The 20,516-nt window shown below is 41.6% G+C and overlaps 1 protein-coding gene across 10 annotated transcripts in view; it reads left to right on the forward strand.

The window, feature by feature from the left end:
- The window catches only part of adgrb3 (adhesion G protein-coupled receptor B3), an 814,402-nt gene that overhangs the window by 383,057 nt on the left and 410,829 nt on the right, over positions 1–20,516 (forward strand). For all 10 annotated transcript variants that reach the window (XM_043681622.1, XM_043681628.1, XM_043681636.1 and 7 more), the window contains 4 exons: positions 3,351–3,515; positions 6,358–6,522; positions 12,454–12,555; positions 12,878–12,984. In XM_043681622.1, the coding sequence (XP_043537557.1) occupies positions 3,351–3,515; positions 6,358–6,522; positions 12,454–12,555; positions 12,878–12,984 (539 nt within the window). The remainder of the gene's footprint in view (positions 1–3,350; positions 3,516–6,357; positions 6,523–12,453; positions 12,556–12,877; positions 12,985–20,516) is intronic.

Raw genomic sequence — 20,516 nt, forward strand, 5'->3', positions numbered from 1 at the left:
CATGAGAAATTCATTAAAGTGCCTTGACTACAATGAAAGGGATTGACCTTAAGCAGCAAGGTTCTCTCCCTGAGCTTGATAGTGTGCTAGATCCTACACAACCTGACAATTCAAAGAGCTTGGTTGTTAGAGCTGCCTGAGGAGGGATTATTTCCCTTAGGAGAATGAGAAGAAGAAACACCCAGCCCAGTAATGACATTCAGATTTGCCTTAATCAACTTGTGCTTTTTATTCTCCATTGTTAGTGACATTATACAGCCTTTAAAAAGCCTGTATCAGTCACCATAGAAACTATAAATCAGCCTCGTCACTGTTACCATGCCTTTTAGAAGAAATTCTCTCAAATTGATATAATGTGCCATATCACTCAGATCCTCTGGAATAACACAATTTCTAAATCTCTGCTTGGTGGCTGACAAAATATTACTATGTGATGAAAGGAAGGAGCCATGTGTTGTGTAACTAAATGAAGAAGGTACAATTAAAACATTAATGAGCTTGTTTAGGTCAATTATGTTATTAACACAAATGCAATGAGTGCAGCATTAATCTCTACTTGTTGATGAAGTTTCAAATCATACCCCCAAACATACAAATATTTCACTCCCCATATTTCTCCACTACTCCTCTGTGGCAGGAAGTGTAAGTGTAACTTTGAACAGCCAAGTCTAGGATTAATGGGATTGCATTGGAGTGGACTCCACATGGATCTGTGAACATTGACTGGGCTCGCTGGCAGGTGTCAGCCTTAGATTCCCATTTGAACCTGCCCACCGACAACCATCTCCAGCTCCAACTGGACACGGATCACTCAGTAACCAGTGGGTCCATGATTACTGTACAACAAATAAAACAACTTTTTTTAAGATTAGATTACTTACAGTGTGAAAGCAGGCCCTTCGGCCCAACAAGTCCACACTGACCCGCCGAAGCGCAACCCACCCAGACCCATTCTCCTACATTTACCCCTTCACCTAACACTACGGGCAATTTAGCATGGCCAATTCAACTGACCTGCACATTTTTGGACTGTGGGAGGAAACCAGAGCACCTGGAGGAAACCCACACAGACACGGGGAGAATGTGCAAACTCCACACAGTCAGTCGCCTGAGGTGGGAATTGAACCCGGGTCTCTGGTGCTGTGAGGCAGCAGTGCCACCCACAAGATGAAACATCCTGAAATGTACTGCCAAATTAGATTAGATTCCCTAGTGTGTTGAAACAGGCCATTTGGCCCAACAAGTTCACACCGACCCTCCAAACAGTAACCCACCCAGACCCATTTCCCTCTAACTAACGCTGAGCCACCGTGCTGCCTAAAGCATTGTGGAGAATGAACTTGCATTCAAGCAGTGCTATGAACATAATAAAATGTCCCAAGGTGTTTTACAGGGGATTATCCACTAAATATTGATATCCCATGTACAAAAGAAGATGATACAGTGGATGGTTCAAAGCTCAGAGACAGAATTACCACAAGTGGTATGCTGGTAATGTCACTAGCAAGCCAGGAAGCTATATTTATGTTCCGGAGTCCTGGGTTTGAATCACATAATGGTAATTGAAGAAATATGAGTTGATTTTTTTTTAAATCTGAGATTAAAAAGATGGTTTAATGGCAAATACTCTCAATTGTTTAAAAACCTATCTGGTTACTAATGTCCTATAGAGGAGGAATTCTGAGGTCCTTACCTGATCTGGCCATGATTGAAGAATCAGACCCATAGCAATGTGTTTGATTTTTCACTATTCTTTGGCAATTAAGCAATTAATGCTGTAAAACCTTGAACCAGGCAAGACAGGGGAAACACAAGAAGGATGTTACCAATGCCTGGGAAATCCAGAACCAGGGATCATAGTTTAATGATTGGAGATAGGCCACATCGGACTGAGATAAGGAGAAATCTCTTCACCAAGGGAGTGGTGAGCCTGTGGAGTTCTCTACCACTGAAAGCAGATGAGGCTTAAGCATTCAATGTCTTCAACAAGTAGTTAGATATAGTTCTCAGGGATAAAGGAATCAAAAGGCATGGGGAGACAAAGGGAACAGAGTACTGAGTTGGAAGATCAGCAATATTTGATGGGAGAGGAGACTTGAGGGCCAATGGCTTATTCCTGTTTGCTATAGGATTTCTATTTTCCATCTTAGGATGCAATAAATGCTGGTTTCAGCAGTGATGCCCACATCCCATGTTAAAAGAAAAAAAAGAGAAGGAATCATCTTACAGAAAGAAGGAAGTCAAGAGGTGGAGAGATTTAAGTTGGGAATTGCAGAGTCTGAGGGGCCCATGCAGTTGATAGCAGTGCTGCCATCAGTTGGCTGATTATAATCAGGATTGTTGAGGATGTCAGATTTAGAGGAGCACAGAGCGAATCAAGAGTTCTGGGCAAGAGGAGAGTACAAAGGTTGGGAATGGAAAAGGTCACAAAGGGATTTGGAATCAAGGATGAACTTCTGAAAAAGACAAAAAGACCACAGATATGCAACAAACACAGGGACTACTTGAGAAATTGGAAAGATTCAGAACTGAAGAAGAATCATAACAAACTCAAAATGTTAACTGTTTTCTCTCCAAAGATGCTGCTAGACCTTCTCAGTTTCTCCAGTACTTTTTGTTTGTTTGAGAATTTAAAAACTCTTCTTTAATGTGTATGAATAGGTCACCTATTCAAAAGGACTGAAGCCAGCTATAACCATGGCTAATAGGTTGCTTTCATTTACTATTGTCGCTCACATAGAAGGATTTGACATAATGGCAAGTAAGTATCAATGTTTCTCATGGAGTACTAGCCCTGTAAGAATTACCACAAAATATAAGGTCAGGAATTAGAATCAGACAGCAGTTAAAGCACAAAGAAGACAGGTATTCTATTTATTGTGTCCATACTGGCTTCTGCAAGTGATTTCCTTCTCATCTCACCACTTCCGCCTTTTCCCTGGACTCCTGCAAATCTATTCTCTTCAGACAATTAACTATTTCTCTTTTTGATAGCCACAATTGAATTTGTCCCGATCACACTTTCAGGCAGTGGACTCCATGTTCTGACCGCTCACAGTGCCCTGCATTGTTATGTTAATGTTCTCAATCTTTTCATCAATGGCAATCTCTCCCTCTACTCTGTCTCTGATCCTTTTCAGCACTTCTGTCAAATCTCATCTTGATCTTCTCCAAGGAGACAATCCCAACTTCACCTCTATCTGGAATTGGAGGAAGAAGGATAAATTATGGGACATAAAGAATACTTAACAAAATATTTAAAGTCACCAATGTACTGACAGGACAAATTGGAAGCACATTGATTGTAAATGCCTCTCTTCTTAAAAGAAATTCTCCCTGTATCTTTGCAGTGGATGGCCAATGGAAGGAGTGGAGTCCTTGGACAGATTGCTCAGTGACATGCTCCAATGGGACACAGCAGCGAACCAGACAGTGTACTGCTGCAGCTCATGGTGGTTCCGAATGCAGAGGACACTGGGCTGAAAGCAGAGAATGTTTCAACACAGACTGCACAGGTGTGTGTTTGTTAAGATTGTTCTGAGCACCATTATTTTTATTGGGAGTGGGGGAAGGAGGGGGCTTAGATGTGGGTGGAGAAGGTTGTTTTACTTCTGAAAAGCAAAGTGGAGCAAAGGAGAGCTTCAGTGTAAGTTTACAATGCACATTTACAGATTGAAAATCTTAGGAAGATGGTCTGCACTCAGTTGAACAAACTTCCAGCATCAGTCCTACAACTTGTAATAGCATGGTTGACCAGCAGAGGGAGAATTATTCTAATGGCACATTCTCAAATAGTGGGACAAGAGGCTGACACCTCACTGAGACAGAATCAGAAGACCTAGTATTTATTGCCACTTTTATCATTTCCTTACATGTAGCACACAGGAAGCCATCGAAATCCTCAAGAACTAAGGGTTTGGGTGTAAATTCCTTACAATAAACTCTCATATACACAACACTGTCAATCCCAATAGTACAATAGGCTAGTTCAATAAACTGAACATTTTTAGCATGAATCTTGAGATCATTGGAAATAACTACTTAAAATCCTAAAACAAATCCATGGTATGGAGAAGCTGCTGAGATAATGCATTGATTGAAAATGATGCTAAGGGTTTGGGTGTAAATTCCTTACAATAAACTCTCATATACACAACACTGTCAATCCCAATAGTACAATAGGCTAGTTCAATAAACTGAACATTTTTAGCATGAACCTTGAGATCATTGGAAAAAACTACGTAAAATCCTAAAACAAATCCATGGTGTGGAGAAGCTGCTGAGATAATGCATTGATTGAAAATGATGCAAGCTCCACCTGGAAATGGGTACTAATGTCTCCATTGCAGTGACACAGGGGTACATCTTTCTCCTCTGCTGTAAGATTGGAGCACAGCTGACAATGTTGCTTGGAAGCAGGGAAAGGTATCTATCTAGACTGAAGGGAGGGAGATAGCATTCATCCAGTCGGCTGTAGGAAAAGGCACATTAGTGAAGACTCCTGGAAAAATGGGGGATAACAGATAATCCTGCCAAGACATGAACAAATTTATTTAGACTATTCGGAGACTGGGAAGTACTGCATAAACCTCTGGAAAATAGGCACATCTTTCTAGACCGCTGGCAGAGCAGGGAACGTTTTCCACCATTGGAGAACTGCAAGCATAACTTTCTCAGTTGCTAATAATCCTTAGAATGGAAAAGGTAGTTGAACAGAAATGTTAACAATGTTCCGTAATCAGATGGTATCGCCCCCATTTCCAGCTCCTGCTGTGCATCACACTGATGTTAAAACATACCCTTTGTAAACAGTTTATATATAATTAACTGACTAAATTGGTTTTGTTTGACACTATACACAATATTTCTCTTTAGCTTTGCCTATTTAATCTTTGATGTGGAGGTGCCAGTGTTGGACTTGGGTGAACAAGGTCAGAAGTCACACAACACCAGGTTATTGTCCAACAGGTTTATTGAAAATCACAGGCATTCAGAGAGCTGCCCCTTCATCAGGTGAAGTCAAAAACCTGTGATTTCAAATAAACCTGTTGGACTATAACCTAGTGTCGTGTGACTTCTGACCTTATTTAATCTTGTCAATTTAACTTTGATCAGTTTCACTTCTGATCTAGACAATTCCTTTCAGCATAGGTTGAGTACCAAGGACATGTTGTCTAACATTACTCAATAATTCATGTTACTGGAAGTAACTATTTTGCCATATGTAATTAGTCCTGATCCCATGTTTTTTTCACTCAACATTATAGTAAAGCAATACTTCAACTCATCATTCAAACCCACTACTCCTACTACCACTGGGGCATCATGGTGGCACAGTGCCAGGGACCCGGGTTCGATTCCAGCCTTGGGCGACTGTCTGTGTGGAGTTTGCACATTCTCCCTGTGTCTGCGTGGGTTTCTTCTGGGTGCTCTGGTTTCCTCCACAGTCCAAAGATGTGCAGGTTAGGTGAATTGGCCATGCTAAATTGCCCATAGAATTAGGTGCTTTAGTCAGGGGTAAATATTGGGATTGGGTGTGGGTGGGTTACTCTTCAGAGGGTCAGTGTGGACTAGTTGGGCCGAAGGGCCTGTTTCCACACTATACCGAATCTAGTCATGTAAAGCAATACTTCAACACATCATTCAAACCCACTACTACTAAGCAGAAAAATAACAAAATGTGACAATTGAAGTGATTCATTTCAAATGACAGGAAAGACAAATACTGATCTCATCAATAAATCTTCAAACCTAGTGAATGCTAGGTAGAAGCCTAGTTATTATGTTGAGAGAAGCATGGCCCCCAGATCCTCTCACAGTTGCTTGTTTCAATTGCTGAATTGGACATCCATTCAGGGGGTTTGTGATACAATGGGTAGCTTCCCTGCCTCTGAACCAGAAACTCAGAACATTATAGGACACTCACTATAATGACAACCTATTGCAGTAGGTTCATAGTTTTACTGCTATCTTCATCCTCAGCTATAGCAATTTTGCAATCATCCTTTGGTACTCATAAATCACAATCCTTGATAGATATTAATGGAGTATCTTATAAAGATGCTGGATAATTGAAAACAAAAACAAAAATAACTGGAGAAATTCAGCAGGTCTGAGGAAGAGTCACTGGATCCAAAATTTTGACTCTGCTTTCTCTCTACAGACGCTGCCAGACTTGCAAAGTTTCTTCAGCTATTTCTGTTTTTATTTCAGATTTCCAGCATCTGCAGCTATTTATATTTTGTTTACTGGGTATGTTCATCTTGACAGTATTCTCATCACAATCATTCATCGTACAGGTCTTACCTCCTTACTTCTAACACAGCTGCATTTTTATTTTGCATTTTGGTATTGAAGAGAATGGGAAATGGAATCCATGGGGCTTCTGGAGTGGATGTTCAAAGTCATGTGATGGCGGTTGGCAGAGGAGAGTCCGGGTGTGTCAGGGGCTGGCAATCACTGGGAAGCCTTGCGAAGGTCTTGGGGAAGAGATACAGAAGTGCAGCGAACAGAGGTGTCCAGGTAAGACTGTTGGTTCTTACTATTCTTTGTAAAGTAACCCAGCACCATGATATTAGAGGCTACAACCTTGCTTAGGTTTAGTTTGGCAACACTTTTGCATTTAACTCATAAGATTATCGGTTCAAATCCCAATCCAGAATCTTGAGCCCAAAATGAGCACAGAAAGAGTGCAGCCCTGTTAAAAGTGTTGTCTCATGTGGGGGTTGGGGGTATAAATCATATAATCCCTACAATATATAAGCAGGCCATTCAGCCCATCGAGTCCACAGCAAACCTCCAAAGAGCATTCCACCCAGGACCAACCCCCTACTCTATCCCTATAACCCTATATTTCCTATGGCTAATCCACATAGTCTGCACATCCCTGGACAAGATGGGGCAATTTAGCATTGCTAATCCACCTAACCTGTGCATCTTTAAACTGTGGGAGGAAACTGGAGCATCTAAAGAAAACTCATGCAGATACAGGGAGAACATGCAAACTCCACAGACAGTCACCCAAGGCTGGAATCAAACCATGTCCCTGGCACTGTGAGGGGAAATGCTATCCACCGAGCCACCATAGCACCCTAAGGTCAACAAAATGTGGGGTGTTCCATCCTCAGGCATTTGTAAAGGATCCCACTATTCAAAGATGAATTGGGGAGATTTCCTTGGTCTCTCAGCTTGACCAGTATTGCAAACACATCTACAGATTACCATCTTATTCCTTCATAGTTGTTTGAAAGAAGAATTACTGTTACATCAAGTAGAGATTCTATATTGCTAACCTACATTGTCCCCTCTTTCAGACATCTCAGAATCACACACAATCTCAGCACACATCCAGACTGTAGACATTTGTCAATTCAGCCTCTTCCCTCTATGTTAATTCAACCTTATTTTCTCCTTCATGTCTTCATGTGGTTTCCCCTCAAATACATCTGTCCTATTTCACTCAACTAATCCACAGCCAAACCTAATTGTGGGCTTGAAGACAATTGAAGGAATTTATAATGTCAAAGACAGAAATCATTCTGTCTGGTGTAGGGAGACCAAACATTGGAGGAGGAAACTTCAAAGTAGAGCCAGATCAAATTAGGAGAGATGTCAGGAATTACATGTGCAAACAGAGCATTAATGGAAAGTTGGAACTCCACACTCCCACCCATACCACAAAATCGAAAATTGGCACTGGGATGCTTTCAAAATTTCAAACCTGAGCTTGATGAATTTTTGTCACTGCCAAAAATATTTAGGATTAGGGACCCAAGCTGATTACATGGAATTGAAATAAAGATCAGCCATAATATAATTGAATGGAGAACAGATTTGATGGACTGAATGGCCTCCTCCTGCTCCTATTGTGCCAAGTTCTGTGGTCTGTTGATTTGATGTTTTGTGCACAAAGCAGCTCTGGAAAACAGCATTTGCTTATAAACTGCAACCAAGTCGCTGTGTTCAACATGATCAGACTGAAATCTTAAAATTTAGTTTGCTCAAATTTATCCTGTGTTAAGACCATAAGACATAGAACCAGTAGACCATTCAGGCTATTGAGTTCACCACCATTTCACGAGATCATGACTGATTTATTAATCCTCAACTCCACTTTCCTGCCTTGTCTCATAACCTTTGATTCTCTTACTGATTAAAGATCTATTGCAGCTGCAGTGTCTGCTAATCGGAGAGTCTTAAGTGGTTATAAATGATGTGTCCACCATGACTGCCTTACCTGACCATTTGCAATTGATGTAGAGCAAAGGTCTTTTTCCTTTTATTGACTAAGTGTATTTTGAACTTGTCTGAAAGCACTCCAGATATGTTGATTACTGATGTCTGATCACTGTTTTAACTTCTCAGTGCCTGTGCCAAGGCTGGTTGCCACAACTTGATTATTGAATCCTTCCCTGCAGTCAGTGACCAAATAACAACAGAGTTACTGAACAAAGTCAATGAATGGGCAGTGGTAGAGCTTCCCAGGTTGGGAACACCACTGTACTGAGCTAAAGCTGCTGTTGCAAGTCAGGATGCAGAGGAAGCTGTAATGGTGAGGCATAGACAAGTGATGTTATCCAGAAAGTTTAATCTTCCCCTGGGCTTATCTGTGAAGCTCTGCGAATGCCTCTTACACTGATCACAATGTCAGACACTTGGGCTCAACACCTGCTATCTGCACTGATTCTTGTTATAATCTTTAAATTCGACTGCAGCTTAATGATTAACCCACTATCATTTCACACAAGTCCCCCCAACACACTCAAAGCCACCCCTCAATTCAACGGCACCCCTGACATGACTGCATCCCCAGCTGCACCATCTAACTACCCATTCCCTGACCAAACACTTATCTCATCATCATCAAACATCACCAACCTCCCTGCTCCCCAAACCCAAATACTCCATCCTGAAACCAAACCAACCCAACTGCCCACCCTAAACTTGATCTTTGAAGAATGAGAGGTAGTCCGATTGAAATGTATAAAATTTTTACAGGGCTCAACAGTCTGGATGTAGATATGATATTTCCCTTGGCTGGATGTGTTGGAAGGGTATGAAGGGGCATTAGAACTATGGGACCCAGTGTCAGAATAAGGAAGAATTTCTTCGCTCAGAATGTGGTGAACCTTTGCAGTTACCCAAAGGGCTGTGGTGGCTCAGTAATTCAACACGTTCAAGAGAGAAATCCATAATATACAAACATATAAATTAGGAGTAGGCCAGTCAGTCCTTTGAGCCTGCTCCATCCTTGAATAACATCTGATTACTCCAGGCTCCTGCCAATCCCAATAACCTTTCATCTCTTGCTTACCCATCTCTTCCTTAAAAATATTCAAGGTTTCTGATTTCCTGCCTTTTCAGGAAGAGTTACAAAGAGTCTTCACCCTTTGAGAGTAAAGCAATTTGCCTCATCTGTCTCAAATGGACAAGCCCTTATTTTTAAACAGTGACTCTTTTGAAACAGTTTCTCCCACAAAAGATAACACCATCTCTACATCTACCAGGCCAAAAACCCCTCAAGATTATGTATGTTTCAATCAAGTTGCCACTTACTCTTCCAAACTCTGACAGGTACAAGCCTAGCCTGTTTGACCTTTCCTCAAAGACAATCCACCAAATCCAGGTTCTAATCTAGTATACATTTTCTGAACTGCGTTAAATGTTTTTACATTCTTTAAATCAGGAAACCAGTACTGTACACATTAGTTTAGGTGTGCTCTCACCACACTCTGTTTAATTGAAGTATAACTTCCCTACTTTTGTATTCATTTCCCCACATTGATCAAATCAAATGAGAATGAAATAGCATGGGAAAATGGTGTTGAGAAAAATGACAAGTCATGATATCGTTGAATAACAGAACAGTTTTAAATGGGCTAAATGCCTACTTCTGCTTCCTTGTTTCTCTATTTCAATGTCCCAACTATCCCCTCACCCCTGTCCCATTCCAAGCATTCACCCCACACTCACTCATTAATTCAATTAATCAATCTGCCATCCAACCACTGACTTGGCCATCCCTTCACTTACTTGTAATCTGTTGAAAATTATATCGTATATATTGTCCACTAGAGACTATCATTCACACACAAACCAGCAGATGGAGTCTGTTAGGAAGATAAAATTACTAAAAGGATCTAAATTTAAGAGCTCCTGCAATTCTAATTCTCGCTGACTGAATACATAACTGTTTTTGTCCCAGGAAAATCATATCCTTTTCTCATCCACATACTCATTTACTTATAAACCCATTGAAAGTCTTCTGATCTTGAAAAACTTACACGAAAATGACAACTAATGTCACAAAAAGGAGTGTTCCCCTTTACTGGATTTATTTTCTCTGGATCACAGCATAGAGGTGAGGATCAACCAGCTGAAACTTAATATTGCCTTTTGTGAAGCTGCTGTGAATTGTCCACACAGTATAAGGTACTGTAAGTGGAGCAGGGGGAAAACAGTAGAGCAGGCAAGATTTCAGTCCCCAGCATCCACTTATCTTTCACTCTCTGTGCAGTTGACAGAAATTCAGCATCCATTTCATGCCCATCCCCTCCCTCCCTTTCCAATAACAGCTTTAGTTGAAACTTTATTGCTGGAACAGCACAGCAGGTCAGGCAGCATCCAGGGAACAGGAGATTCGACGTTTCGGGCACAGGCCCTTCTTCAGGAATGAGCAGAGAGTGTTCAGCAGGAGAAGATAAAAGGCACCTTCCCTTGCAACCGCAGGAGGTGCAACACTTGCGCCCACACCTCCCCCCTCACTTCTCTCCAAGGCCCCAAAGGAAACTTCCATATCCGCCACAGATTCACCTGCACCTCCACCCACATCATCTACTGAATCCGCTGCAGCCGGTGTGGCCTCCTCTATATTGGGGAGACAGGCCGCCTACTTGCGGAGCGATTCAGAGAGCACCTCTGGGCCACCCGGACGAACCAACCCAACCAACCTGTGGCACAGCATTTCAACTCCCCCTCCCACTCCACCGAGGATATGCAGGTCATTGGACTCATCCACCGCCAAACCACAACAACCCGACGGTCGGAGGAGGAACGTCTTATCTTCCGACTGGGAACCCTCCAACCACAGGGGATGAACTTGGACTTCACCAGTTTCTTCATCCCCCCTCCCCCCACATTGTCTCAGCCGGATCCCTCCAGCCCGGCACCGCCTTCCTGACCTGACCTGCTGTGCTGTTCCAGCAATAAAGTTTCAACTTTGATCTCCAGCATCTGCAGACCTCACTTTCTCCTCAATAACAGCTTTAGTAAACAGCAGTTGAGGCAAGGGGTGGGGGTAAAGGCAAGCAATCAACCAAGGTGGCATACCCAAAATGGTCAGGAGTCAGTAACCAGCACCACCACAACTACACTCTGGCTGTGTTACTTGGCCTGCCCATTACTAACCTCACCCCCTCCATCACCTGCATGGCTGCAGCCTGGTACCACCTCTTCCCCCTTCTTTCCATTCACCTGGAAAACATTGCAGCTCAAGGCCTACTTCACAGGCTATCACTTCTGATGGCCTCTTTCAATAAGTGGCTGAGATGGTCTCCAAATTTAATAATTTCCTGCTGCTGCGCAATGTCAGTGCATAACTTAGAGGTGGTACTGGAGGACAAAAGAATACATTCTGTAAAAGAAATAAGGTGCAAGCATATTTCAATAGGGTCACAATTATCTGTCATGAAAACCTTTGTAGCTTTAAGTACATGTCCCGACATATCCTTTTCCTTTAAACACATTTCCCCTGACCACGTTCATGCACTGCAGCCCTATGCTTTGCACCTGTTCAAGCAGAGAAGGTTAAAAGCAGAGGCATTCAAAATTGTGAGAGCATAAATAAGTGGCAATAAAATAAAAACAGAAAATTAATGGAGAAACTCAGCAGGACTGGCAGCATCTGCAAAGGTAGAATGGGTTCCCAATGAAAGCAATAACTCTGTTTCTCTCTCTACTCAGATGCTGCCAGACTTGTTGGGTTTCTCCAGCACCCACTGAGCTTTTATTTTAGTAGCATATAATTGTCAACATTGTCAGTAACCAAATGTAAATAACAGATGTGAGGCCAAAGATCCAGCAGAAGACAAGGATTTAGAAATTACACAGTGAGTTGTTGTGATCTGGAATACATTGCCTGAAAGGGTATTGAAAGAGGATTCAATAACAACTTCTCAATAAGGAACTGGATAAAGACTCGAAGGGAAAACATTTCCTGGAGTGATGGGAAAGGAACGTATTTGACCTTAACTGCTCTCTGGGCAATTAGGGATGGGTGATATATGCTAGTGTAGCTCATATCTCATGAACAGATTTTAAAAAATACAGAGTGGAACTTTGCAAAGAGTGGGCACAAACATGATGGGCTGAATATGAGTACTAACTGATATCTGATTCTGTAAATTGTGTCAGGATACAGATGAATTGCAGGTGATATTTTGTCCTTTGTTTCAGCACCCTATGAGATATGTCCTGAGGACTATCTGATGGCCATGGTATGGAGGAGAACTGCAGCCGGGGACTTTGTGTTCAATAGGTGCCCTCTAAATGCGACAGGTAATGTCAATGCACACCATCAAGTTTTGTTGCCAGGTCTTGCAAGAAAACAATATTTTTCAAATATCCAACCTTCTTGCTTCTCGAGGAGAAAATAATTTTGTTTCGCTTCCTTTGAAAAATAAGATAAATATTTCATATATCTATGTAGCAAATGTGTTAATTTGGACACATTATTTGTCAAATGATTTATACTAGATGAATGAGGATCAATTGATTTAATGTGTCACTTACATTTAACAGGCTATTGACTATGTTTTCCTCCCTCTACATTACTCTGCCAATGCTGTCATTCATTTCTGCTTTTCTCTGTGGCTTGCAGGCACCACTAGCAGACGCTGCTCCCTCGATCGTAATGGGATTGCCTACTGGGAGCCACCCAGCTTTGCAAGATGCATATCAAACGAGTACAGATACTTACAGCATTCAGTAGGTGCACAGTCAGCTGCAGTGCTTCTTACTCACTGAGACTAGCAACAAAACAAATCTGTCTTTCTCTGTATTTATGCTAGTGATCGACATACATGAAAAATACTTAAAATCACCCTCGTTTATTAAACAATGACAGGTCAACACTTGTGAAAGAGCATAACAGTGTTCATAGAAAGTACAGTGATCAATTTATTTTCTGATGCGTTGTTCAATCATAGCAGTGACAATCATTCAAGAAGCTAGATAGCAAATAGGTTATTTAAATTTAGCAACAAATAAATACAGGAACAACAAGGGTTAACTCCTGAAGTTTATGGTTAAATGGACTATGTTTGTATTCAACTGAATATTAAAGATAGCAATGAAATGGGGCTGTTGTAGAACAGTGATAGTGTCCCTAACTCTGGAACAGGAGACCAGGGTTTAAATCCCACCTGCTCGAGAAGTGTGTAGTGATATCTCTGAACAGTTTGATTAAAAAATACAAACAATTATATTACTGAGGTATTAAAGATGATTAAAAGATTCAGTGGGCACATAGACTGTCTGCTGGGAGAGTCCAGGGCAAGGGAAGAATCTGCAAAATTCAGGCTAGGTTCTTCAAGGTGATGTCTGGAATATTCTCCCTGTCAAAGGCTTGCTAAAGCTAAAGTCAATTGAACATTTCAAAAATTGAAATTTGAGCTTTTTGTTGAGCAAACGTACAAGGAGTTCAAGGCAAAATATATTGTCCACATTTGAACATTGCTGGAGGAGGTGAGGCTTAAATCCAAGCCTCCTCGACCAGAGGCAGGGAAAATACCACTGCTTGTCAAGAGCACTCTGATATATTTTCAAACCATTTTGTTCGGAGATGTTATTACTCACCTCGGAGCAAGTGGGACTTGAATCCAGACCTCATGGCTCAGAAATAGCGGCACGAGCATGCACCACAAGAACCTCAAAGATTCAAGGCAGCTTGATGCAGTAAAGGTACAGCTCAGGTGTGAATGAAGTGAATGGTGAATTTGGCATGAGAGATTGAATGGTATCTTCTGCCTTTGTTTTACATGTTCTCTGTGTTTTCAACTCATTCACAGCTGGATACCATTTCACATGACCTCTGGGGGTAGTTCCCAATTGTTGCTTTAATTGTCGGACAACATCTAGAAATTGAACTAGCATGTTATCTGATTCAACTTTTTCAGCTTGACTGATGAAGCTGCTGTTTATAACATACTTGGGTAGAAACTTCCTGTTGCAAGTGCTTCAGCTGGATAAACTTGCTGTTTAAAATGGGCCAGGCCAAGGGATTTGCTAAATTAAAACCAAACAAAAAATGCTCAAGGTAACATTTGGGGAAATGAAACATTTAAAAGTTAACATTTAAATCATGACTTTCCATCAGGAGCTGGAACGTTAATTCTTTCTCTCAATTCACAGATACTGCCTGACTGTTTCAAGTGTTTCACATTTCGGAAGCTGCAGTATTTTTCTGTTATGTTTGGAGGGACTGGTTATTTGGGGCAAATGAGACACTTTCTGTTTGTATCAGGTAGATGGAGTGTTTTTAAGTGAGGGAGATTTTCCTGTATTTTGGGCCAGGGTAGCTGAATGCTTGGCTGCTAATGTAACTTGATGATATGTAAGAGGCCATAATTCGAAACACATGATGAAGTTGAATTAAACATTGGAGCATGGCAATAGAAATAGGCCATTCAGCCCTTTTCATGTCAATCAATTAGATTCTGGCTGTTTGTGAGTTTATCTCCATTTGAAGTTACCTTGGTTGAGGCTCAAGTGTAAAGTTTGGTGTAATGTTTTATTTAAACTGAGCTGCTGCATGATCACAGACTGAGAATTTCAGGTGCATTTAAGCACAGTCACTTTGAACAATTCCTTCAATATATTTACACTTACTGTTCCTGATATGTCAGTGACCTTTTGAAACAGGAAAAGCTAACATTTTATGTGGGGGGAGCTGAGTAAGCTTATTCAGTGGCTGTTAAGAGTGAGAGTGTGGGTGTCATGTGCATGCACTGGAGATTTACTGACTTGACATCAGAACTGCCATTTTAAACCCTGCTCACTATTTAATATGTATGTCTGAGTGCGCATTTTTTAAGACATCAGTGGTGTTTAAAAGGATGATCTTCAGCCTAGTTACTGATTACTTTTAAATGCCTTATTTGAGTTTATGGGAGCACTAAATAATTGGAGGATTTCAAAAATGTTGGTAAAGTCTCCCAGGAGTGATGCTGAGCAGAATACACTATTTGCTCCCAATTGTGGAGATGTACATTGAAACATGAAAACAGTCACTTTCTCTGATGGTCGGTAGGTGGCAAAGTGACTAGCAATACTGCCTTAGAACACCAATGACCTGGGTTTGATTCCACACTTGTCTATTATAAGGCAGGAACAGGATACTGATTAAGGATGATCAGCCATGATCATATTGAATGGTGGTGCAGGCTCGAAGGGCAGAATGGCCTGCTCCTGCACCTATTGTCTGTTGTCTAAGAAAGCATAGAAAACAGGAGTTATGAAAGGGGTTTTTTCAGCCCACTATTTCTCTGCTAACCCAGACAGCTATCCAACCTCATCTTACCTTTCAATGCTTGCTCTGTAGGTTACACACATAAGTACATATGTGACTTTTTTGTTTTAAAAATCATACCTCTGTTCTTCTTTCAGGTAGCGTGCTCTGGACCCTGGGTGAACATTGAGTCAATGTCTACCTTGGTCACTAATCTCTCTGCAAAGAGAATAAAGTTCTTCTTATCCACCTCAGCTTGATCCTTCATCATTTTATATACCTTGGAACTTATCCAATCCTTTCTTACATGTGATTTATGAGTAAGTCATCAGACGTATTCTCTAGAGCAATCGAATCCTTCAGCTAATAGAATGACCAGATCACGCAATCACCTAACAAGTGTTTTCTACACTTCTACCATAAACTCCCTGGTCTTGTAATCTATATCTCAACAATGTCTCATATGACTTCTTAACCACCTTATCCCCCACCTATCCTGTTATCTTCAGGGGTCTAGGGACATATGGTCCAAGATCTCTTTACACTGCTCAGTATGCTACCATGTATGGTATGTTCCTTGCTTTGTTTGACCTCCTAAATACATCACCACATGTTCCACACTGAATTTCATTAGTCACTTCTCTGCTCTCAGTCCATTCATATTTTCCTAAAATCTGCAGCTTCCTTCCTTGCTAACAACCACATGGCCAGTTTTTGTAATTTATGCAAGTTTCTCATTCTTTTCCCTTGGCATGTAAGTCTAAACCATTGACATGTACCACAACTCTGTTGGAACGCAATGCTGACTCCTGTGCTACCCCATTGGAATAGACTTCCAGGCTCACAAATACCCATCCATCATTGTCTTTTTGCTTCCTGTTACTGAGACAACTGTGGATCAAACTTCCATTTCCCATTGAAGTCTACAGGATCTTAATTTTCTGATTTGATCTTGTCAAAATCTTTGAAGAAAACATTAAACATGTTATCCGCATCATCCCATCTTGTGATACCTCTAACATTTTCAGTTGAGTTAATCAGACTGTTACTGTGATTGTTGACATGTGGGAAGGTCTGAATTTAGGAACCCCATGCTACTTCTTTGTGTCAATATCTTTGTTCTGAATCATCTTTATCCCATCTTTGAATTTGTCTTAGACTTCTGATGCTGATCAATCTTCAAGTTGTTAATTAAAGTCCATTTCCATGAAATTACACTTCATAAAATTGGCATTTCTCTAATTAAATTTTGAAAATTTCAACTTCACAGCACTTTGGTGAGACCAAATGTAAACACTCCAAGACAAAGCAAAAGTCTTCATCTCTAATTTGAGAGAATGACTCCTAATCTTTGAACAGTACCCCCTCATTCTGGACAGACCCATAAAAGGAAGCATCCTTTCAACATTCACCTTGTCAGGACAATTCAGAATCTTATACACTTCAATCAAGTCAACCCTAATACTTCTAAATATCTGTGGAAATATGCCCAGCCAAACCAACCTATCCCCATAAGACAATCCACTGATTTCAGAGATCAACCTGGTAAACCTTCTCTGAACCACCTCCCATGCATTTACATCTTTTTTAAGTTACAAGACAAAAGTTGCACACAGTACTCGAGATGTGGTTTTGCCAATACCCTGTATAACTGAAACATAACATTTTTCTTTTATGTTCAATTCTTCTTGCAATAAGAGATTGCATCTCATCAACCTTCTTGAATATCATAAGGCCATAAGATATTAGGTCATTTGGCCCAACAAGTCTATTCTGCCATTTGATCATGGCTGATATGTTTCATTAGTCACTATCCTGCTTGCTTCCAAGATCACCTTGCTAATTAAGAACCCATCTATCTCTGTCTTAAATACATTCAAGGATTGGCCTCCACAGCCTTCTATGGCAATGAGTTCCGCAGATAAACTATTCTCTGGTTGAAGAAATTCCTCATCACAGTTATAAAGTATGATTCCTTCGCTGTGAGGCTGTATCTTTGAGTCTAGTTTCTCCTACTAGTGGAAGCATCTTCTCTACATCCACTCTGTCTAGGCCCCTCAGCATTCAGTAAGTTTCAATAAAATTTCACTCCCCCCATTGTTCTAAACTCCATTAAGTATTGACCCAGAGTTCTCAATTGTTCCTCATACAACAAGCTCCTTATCCCAGAGATCATTTTTGTAAAGCTCCTCTGGGCCGCAACCAACGCCAACCCATCTTTCCTTAGATAAAAACCCAAAACTGATCACAATATTCCAAATGTGCTCTGGCCAGAGTCTAATACAGCCTCAGCAGCACATCCCTGTTCTTATATTCTAGTCCTCTTGAAATTAATGCTAACATTGCACTTGCCTTCCTAACTGCCAATTGAAACTGCACACTAACCTTAAGTGAATCCTGAACGAGGAATCCTAAGTCCCTTTGTGCTTCAGCTTCTGAAGCTCTTCCCAATTTAGAAAATAGTCTATGCCTCTATTCTTCCTCCCAAAGTGTATAACCTCACAGTTTTCCACATTGTATTCCATCTGCCAGGACTCCAAAGACCTTCTTTTCTTTATCAGCTCTCCCATCACATACTCACAGCATTTAACCACATACTCAAGGCACCTTCTCTCTACCTGTACTGCTGAAATTGATATGCACAGTTGGTTTCTGTCTGAATGACTTCCCTGTTTAGTGTGCTCAGTAGCTGCTCAATGACATCCTTGAAATTAGCACCAGGGAGACACCAAGCCCACCATGGATCCAGGACTGCATCAAAAGAAATGTCTGCTCCCACTCTAAAATTCCCCGTCACTGCTGTTTTATAACCTTCCTTCTGGCTCACTGTGCAACTCTGCCAACCAAGTTATCATGAACCTGGCTCTAGGTGCATTTCCCAGAGGAACCATAACTCTTACCAGAATTCAGAATCTTTGGAGAGCAAGATGCACTGGTTGGATTCCTTCATTGCCTGCTTAATCTTCCTCAATGCGCAGTGAACACCCATTCCCTCCCCTAAGCTATGCAGTGACTACCTCAAAGAAACATGCTCTCCATATATCTCTCAGCCTCATGACCCCAAATGCTGTTGAAGGTCTGCGACCCTGAGCTCAAGTAGTCTGACCTGATGCAATTTTCTGTATATGTGGCCATACAAAAAAACACTTTGGAGTTCCCACATGAAGTCTGATGTACACTTCACGAGACTGACTCACCTCCAGCACACACCTCAGCAATGCACGCCAGATGCTAAACTTCAATTACACAAAAAGGTTTTATCTTGTGTTTCCAATATCTTTCCCACCAATGGAAATTTAGTTGAATTTGTAGGAAGATTAAATTATCTGTTTACCTGTCTCACAAATTACTTGCAAGTATATGAAACTAAAATCAGCAACTGGATTCTCACTTGCTCCATGTTCCCAGCCATGGAACTCTGATTGGCTATGCGCCCACTCTGTGCAGCTCCCTTTGGACTGATGTGATGGAAGCAGAAGGAACTGAGAGGACAAGCTGCACACAGAGGGCATGGGGTGGGAAAGGAGGAGGGCTCCGAGTGGGAGGCTTTTCATAAAACAAATTCGGTCATAGGATGTGGGTGTTGTTGACAGGAAGACTATTCGTTGCTCATCCCAAGTTGCCCTTAAAGGTGGAGATGAGCTATCTGCTTGAACTGCTGCAGTCCATTTAGTGCAACTAATCCACAGTCCTGTTAGGGAGGGAGGAGCAGGATTTTAACCCAGTGATATTGATGGAACAGAGATATATTTTGAAGTCTGGAAGTTAAGTGGTTTGGATGGGTGTGTGTGTTCCCATTGTACCTGCTCCTTGTTTTATTCTAAATGGCAGTGGTTGTGGGATTGGAAGATGCTCAAAGAAGCCTTGATGATTTTTTGCATTGCATCTTGTAGATGCTACACATGGCTGCGACTGAGCATCTGTGGTGGTATCAATGAATGTGGATGTGGTAACATTCAAATATGAAATTTTGTTCTGGATGCTTTCAAGCTTCTTGAATGTTTTTGAAGCTGCTCTTATCCAGGCAAGTGGATCCATCACATTCCTGACGTGTGCCTTGTAAATGGAGGACAGGCTTTGGTGAGGCAGGAGGTCAGTTACTTGCTACAAGATTCCAAGCCTCTGACTTGATCTTGTGGCCACTACAATTATTTAGCTAGTCAAGTTCAATTTCTGTTCAATGGTAACCACTAAGATATTGGTCATGGGAGAGTCAATAGTGGTGACTCCATTGAATTTTATAGAGTGATGATTAAATTCTCTTATTGGAGATTGTCATTACTTAGCACTTGTTCAGTGCAAATGTTACTTGCGCTTTGTCAGCCCAAACTTGGATATTGCACATGTCTTCCTGCATTTGGACGACAGCTGCTTCAGTTTCTGCGGAGTCATGAATGTTGCTCAACATTGCGCTAACACGTCTGACTTCATAGAATCACTAAAGTATGGGAGCAGGCTATTTGGCCCATCAAGTCCACACTGATCCATTAAAGACCATGCCGCCCAAAAGCACCCCAAACCTGTAACCCTACTTTTCCCATGGCTAATCCACCTGGCCTGCACATTTCTGGACACAATGGGCAATGTAGCATGGTCATTCTACCTAACGTCCACATCTTTGGACAGTGGGAGAACTCCCCACCTATGTTCGGGACACCACCCATACCTTCCACCTCCTCCATGATTTTTGCTTCCCTGTCTCCCAATGCCTTATCTTCACGATGGACATCCAGTCCCTATACACTTCCACCCCCATCACGAAGGCCTCCAAGCCCTCCGCTTCGTCCTCTCCCACCGACCCAACCAGTACCCTTCCACTGACACCCGCCTTTGACTGACTGAACTGGTCCTCAGTCTGAACAACTTCTCTTTCCAATCCACCCACTTCCTCCAAACCAAAGGAGTAGCCATGGGCACCCGCATGGGCCCCAGCTATGCCTGCCTCTTCGTCGGATATGTGGAACAGTCCATCTTCCGCAACTACACTGGCACCACCCCCCACCTTTTCCTC

The sequence above is a fragment of the Chiloscyllium plagiosum genome, chromosome 3 (genome assembly GCF_004010195.1).
Source record: "Chiloscyllium plagiosum isolate BGI_BamShark_2017 chromosome 3, ASM401019v2, whole genome shotgun sequence".
In the NCBI taxonomy this organism is placed as follows: domain Eukaryota; kingdom Metazoa; phylum Chordata; class Chondrichthyes; order Orectolobiformes; family Hemiscylliidae; genus Chiloscyllium; species Chiloscyllium plagiosum.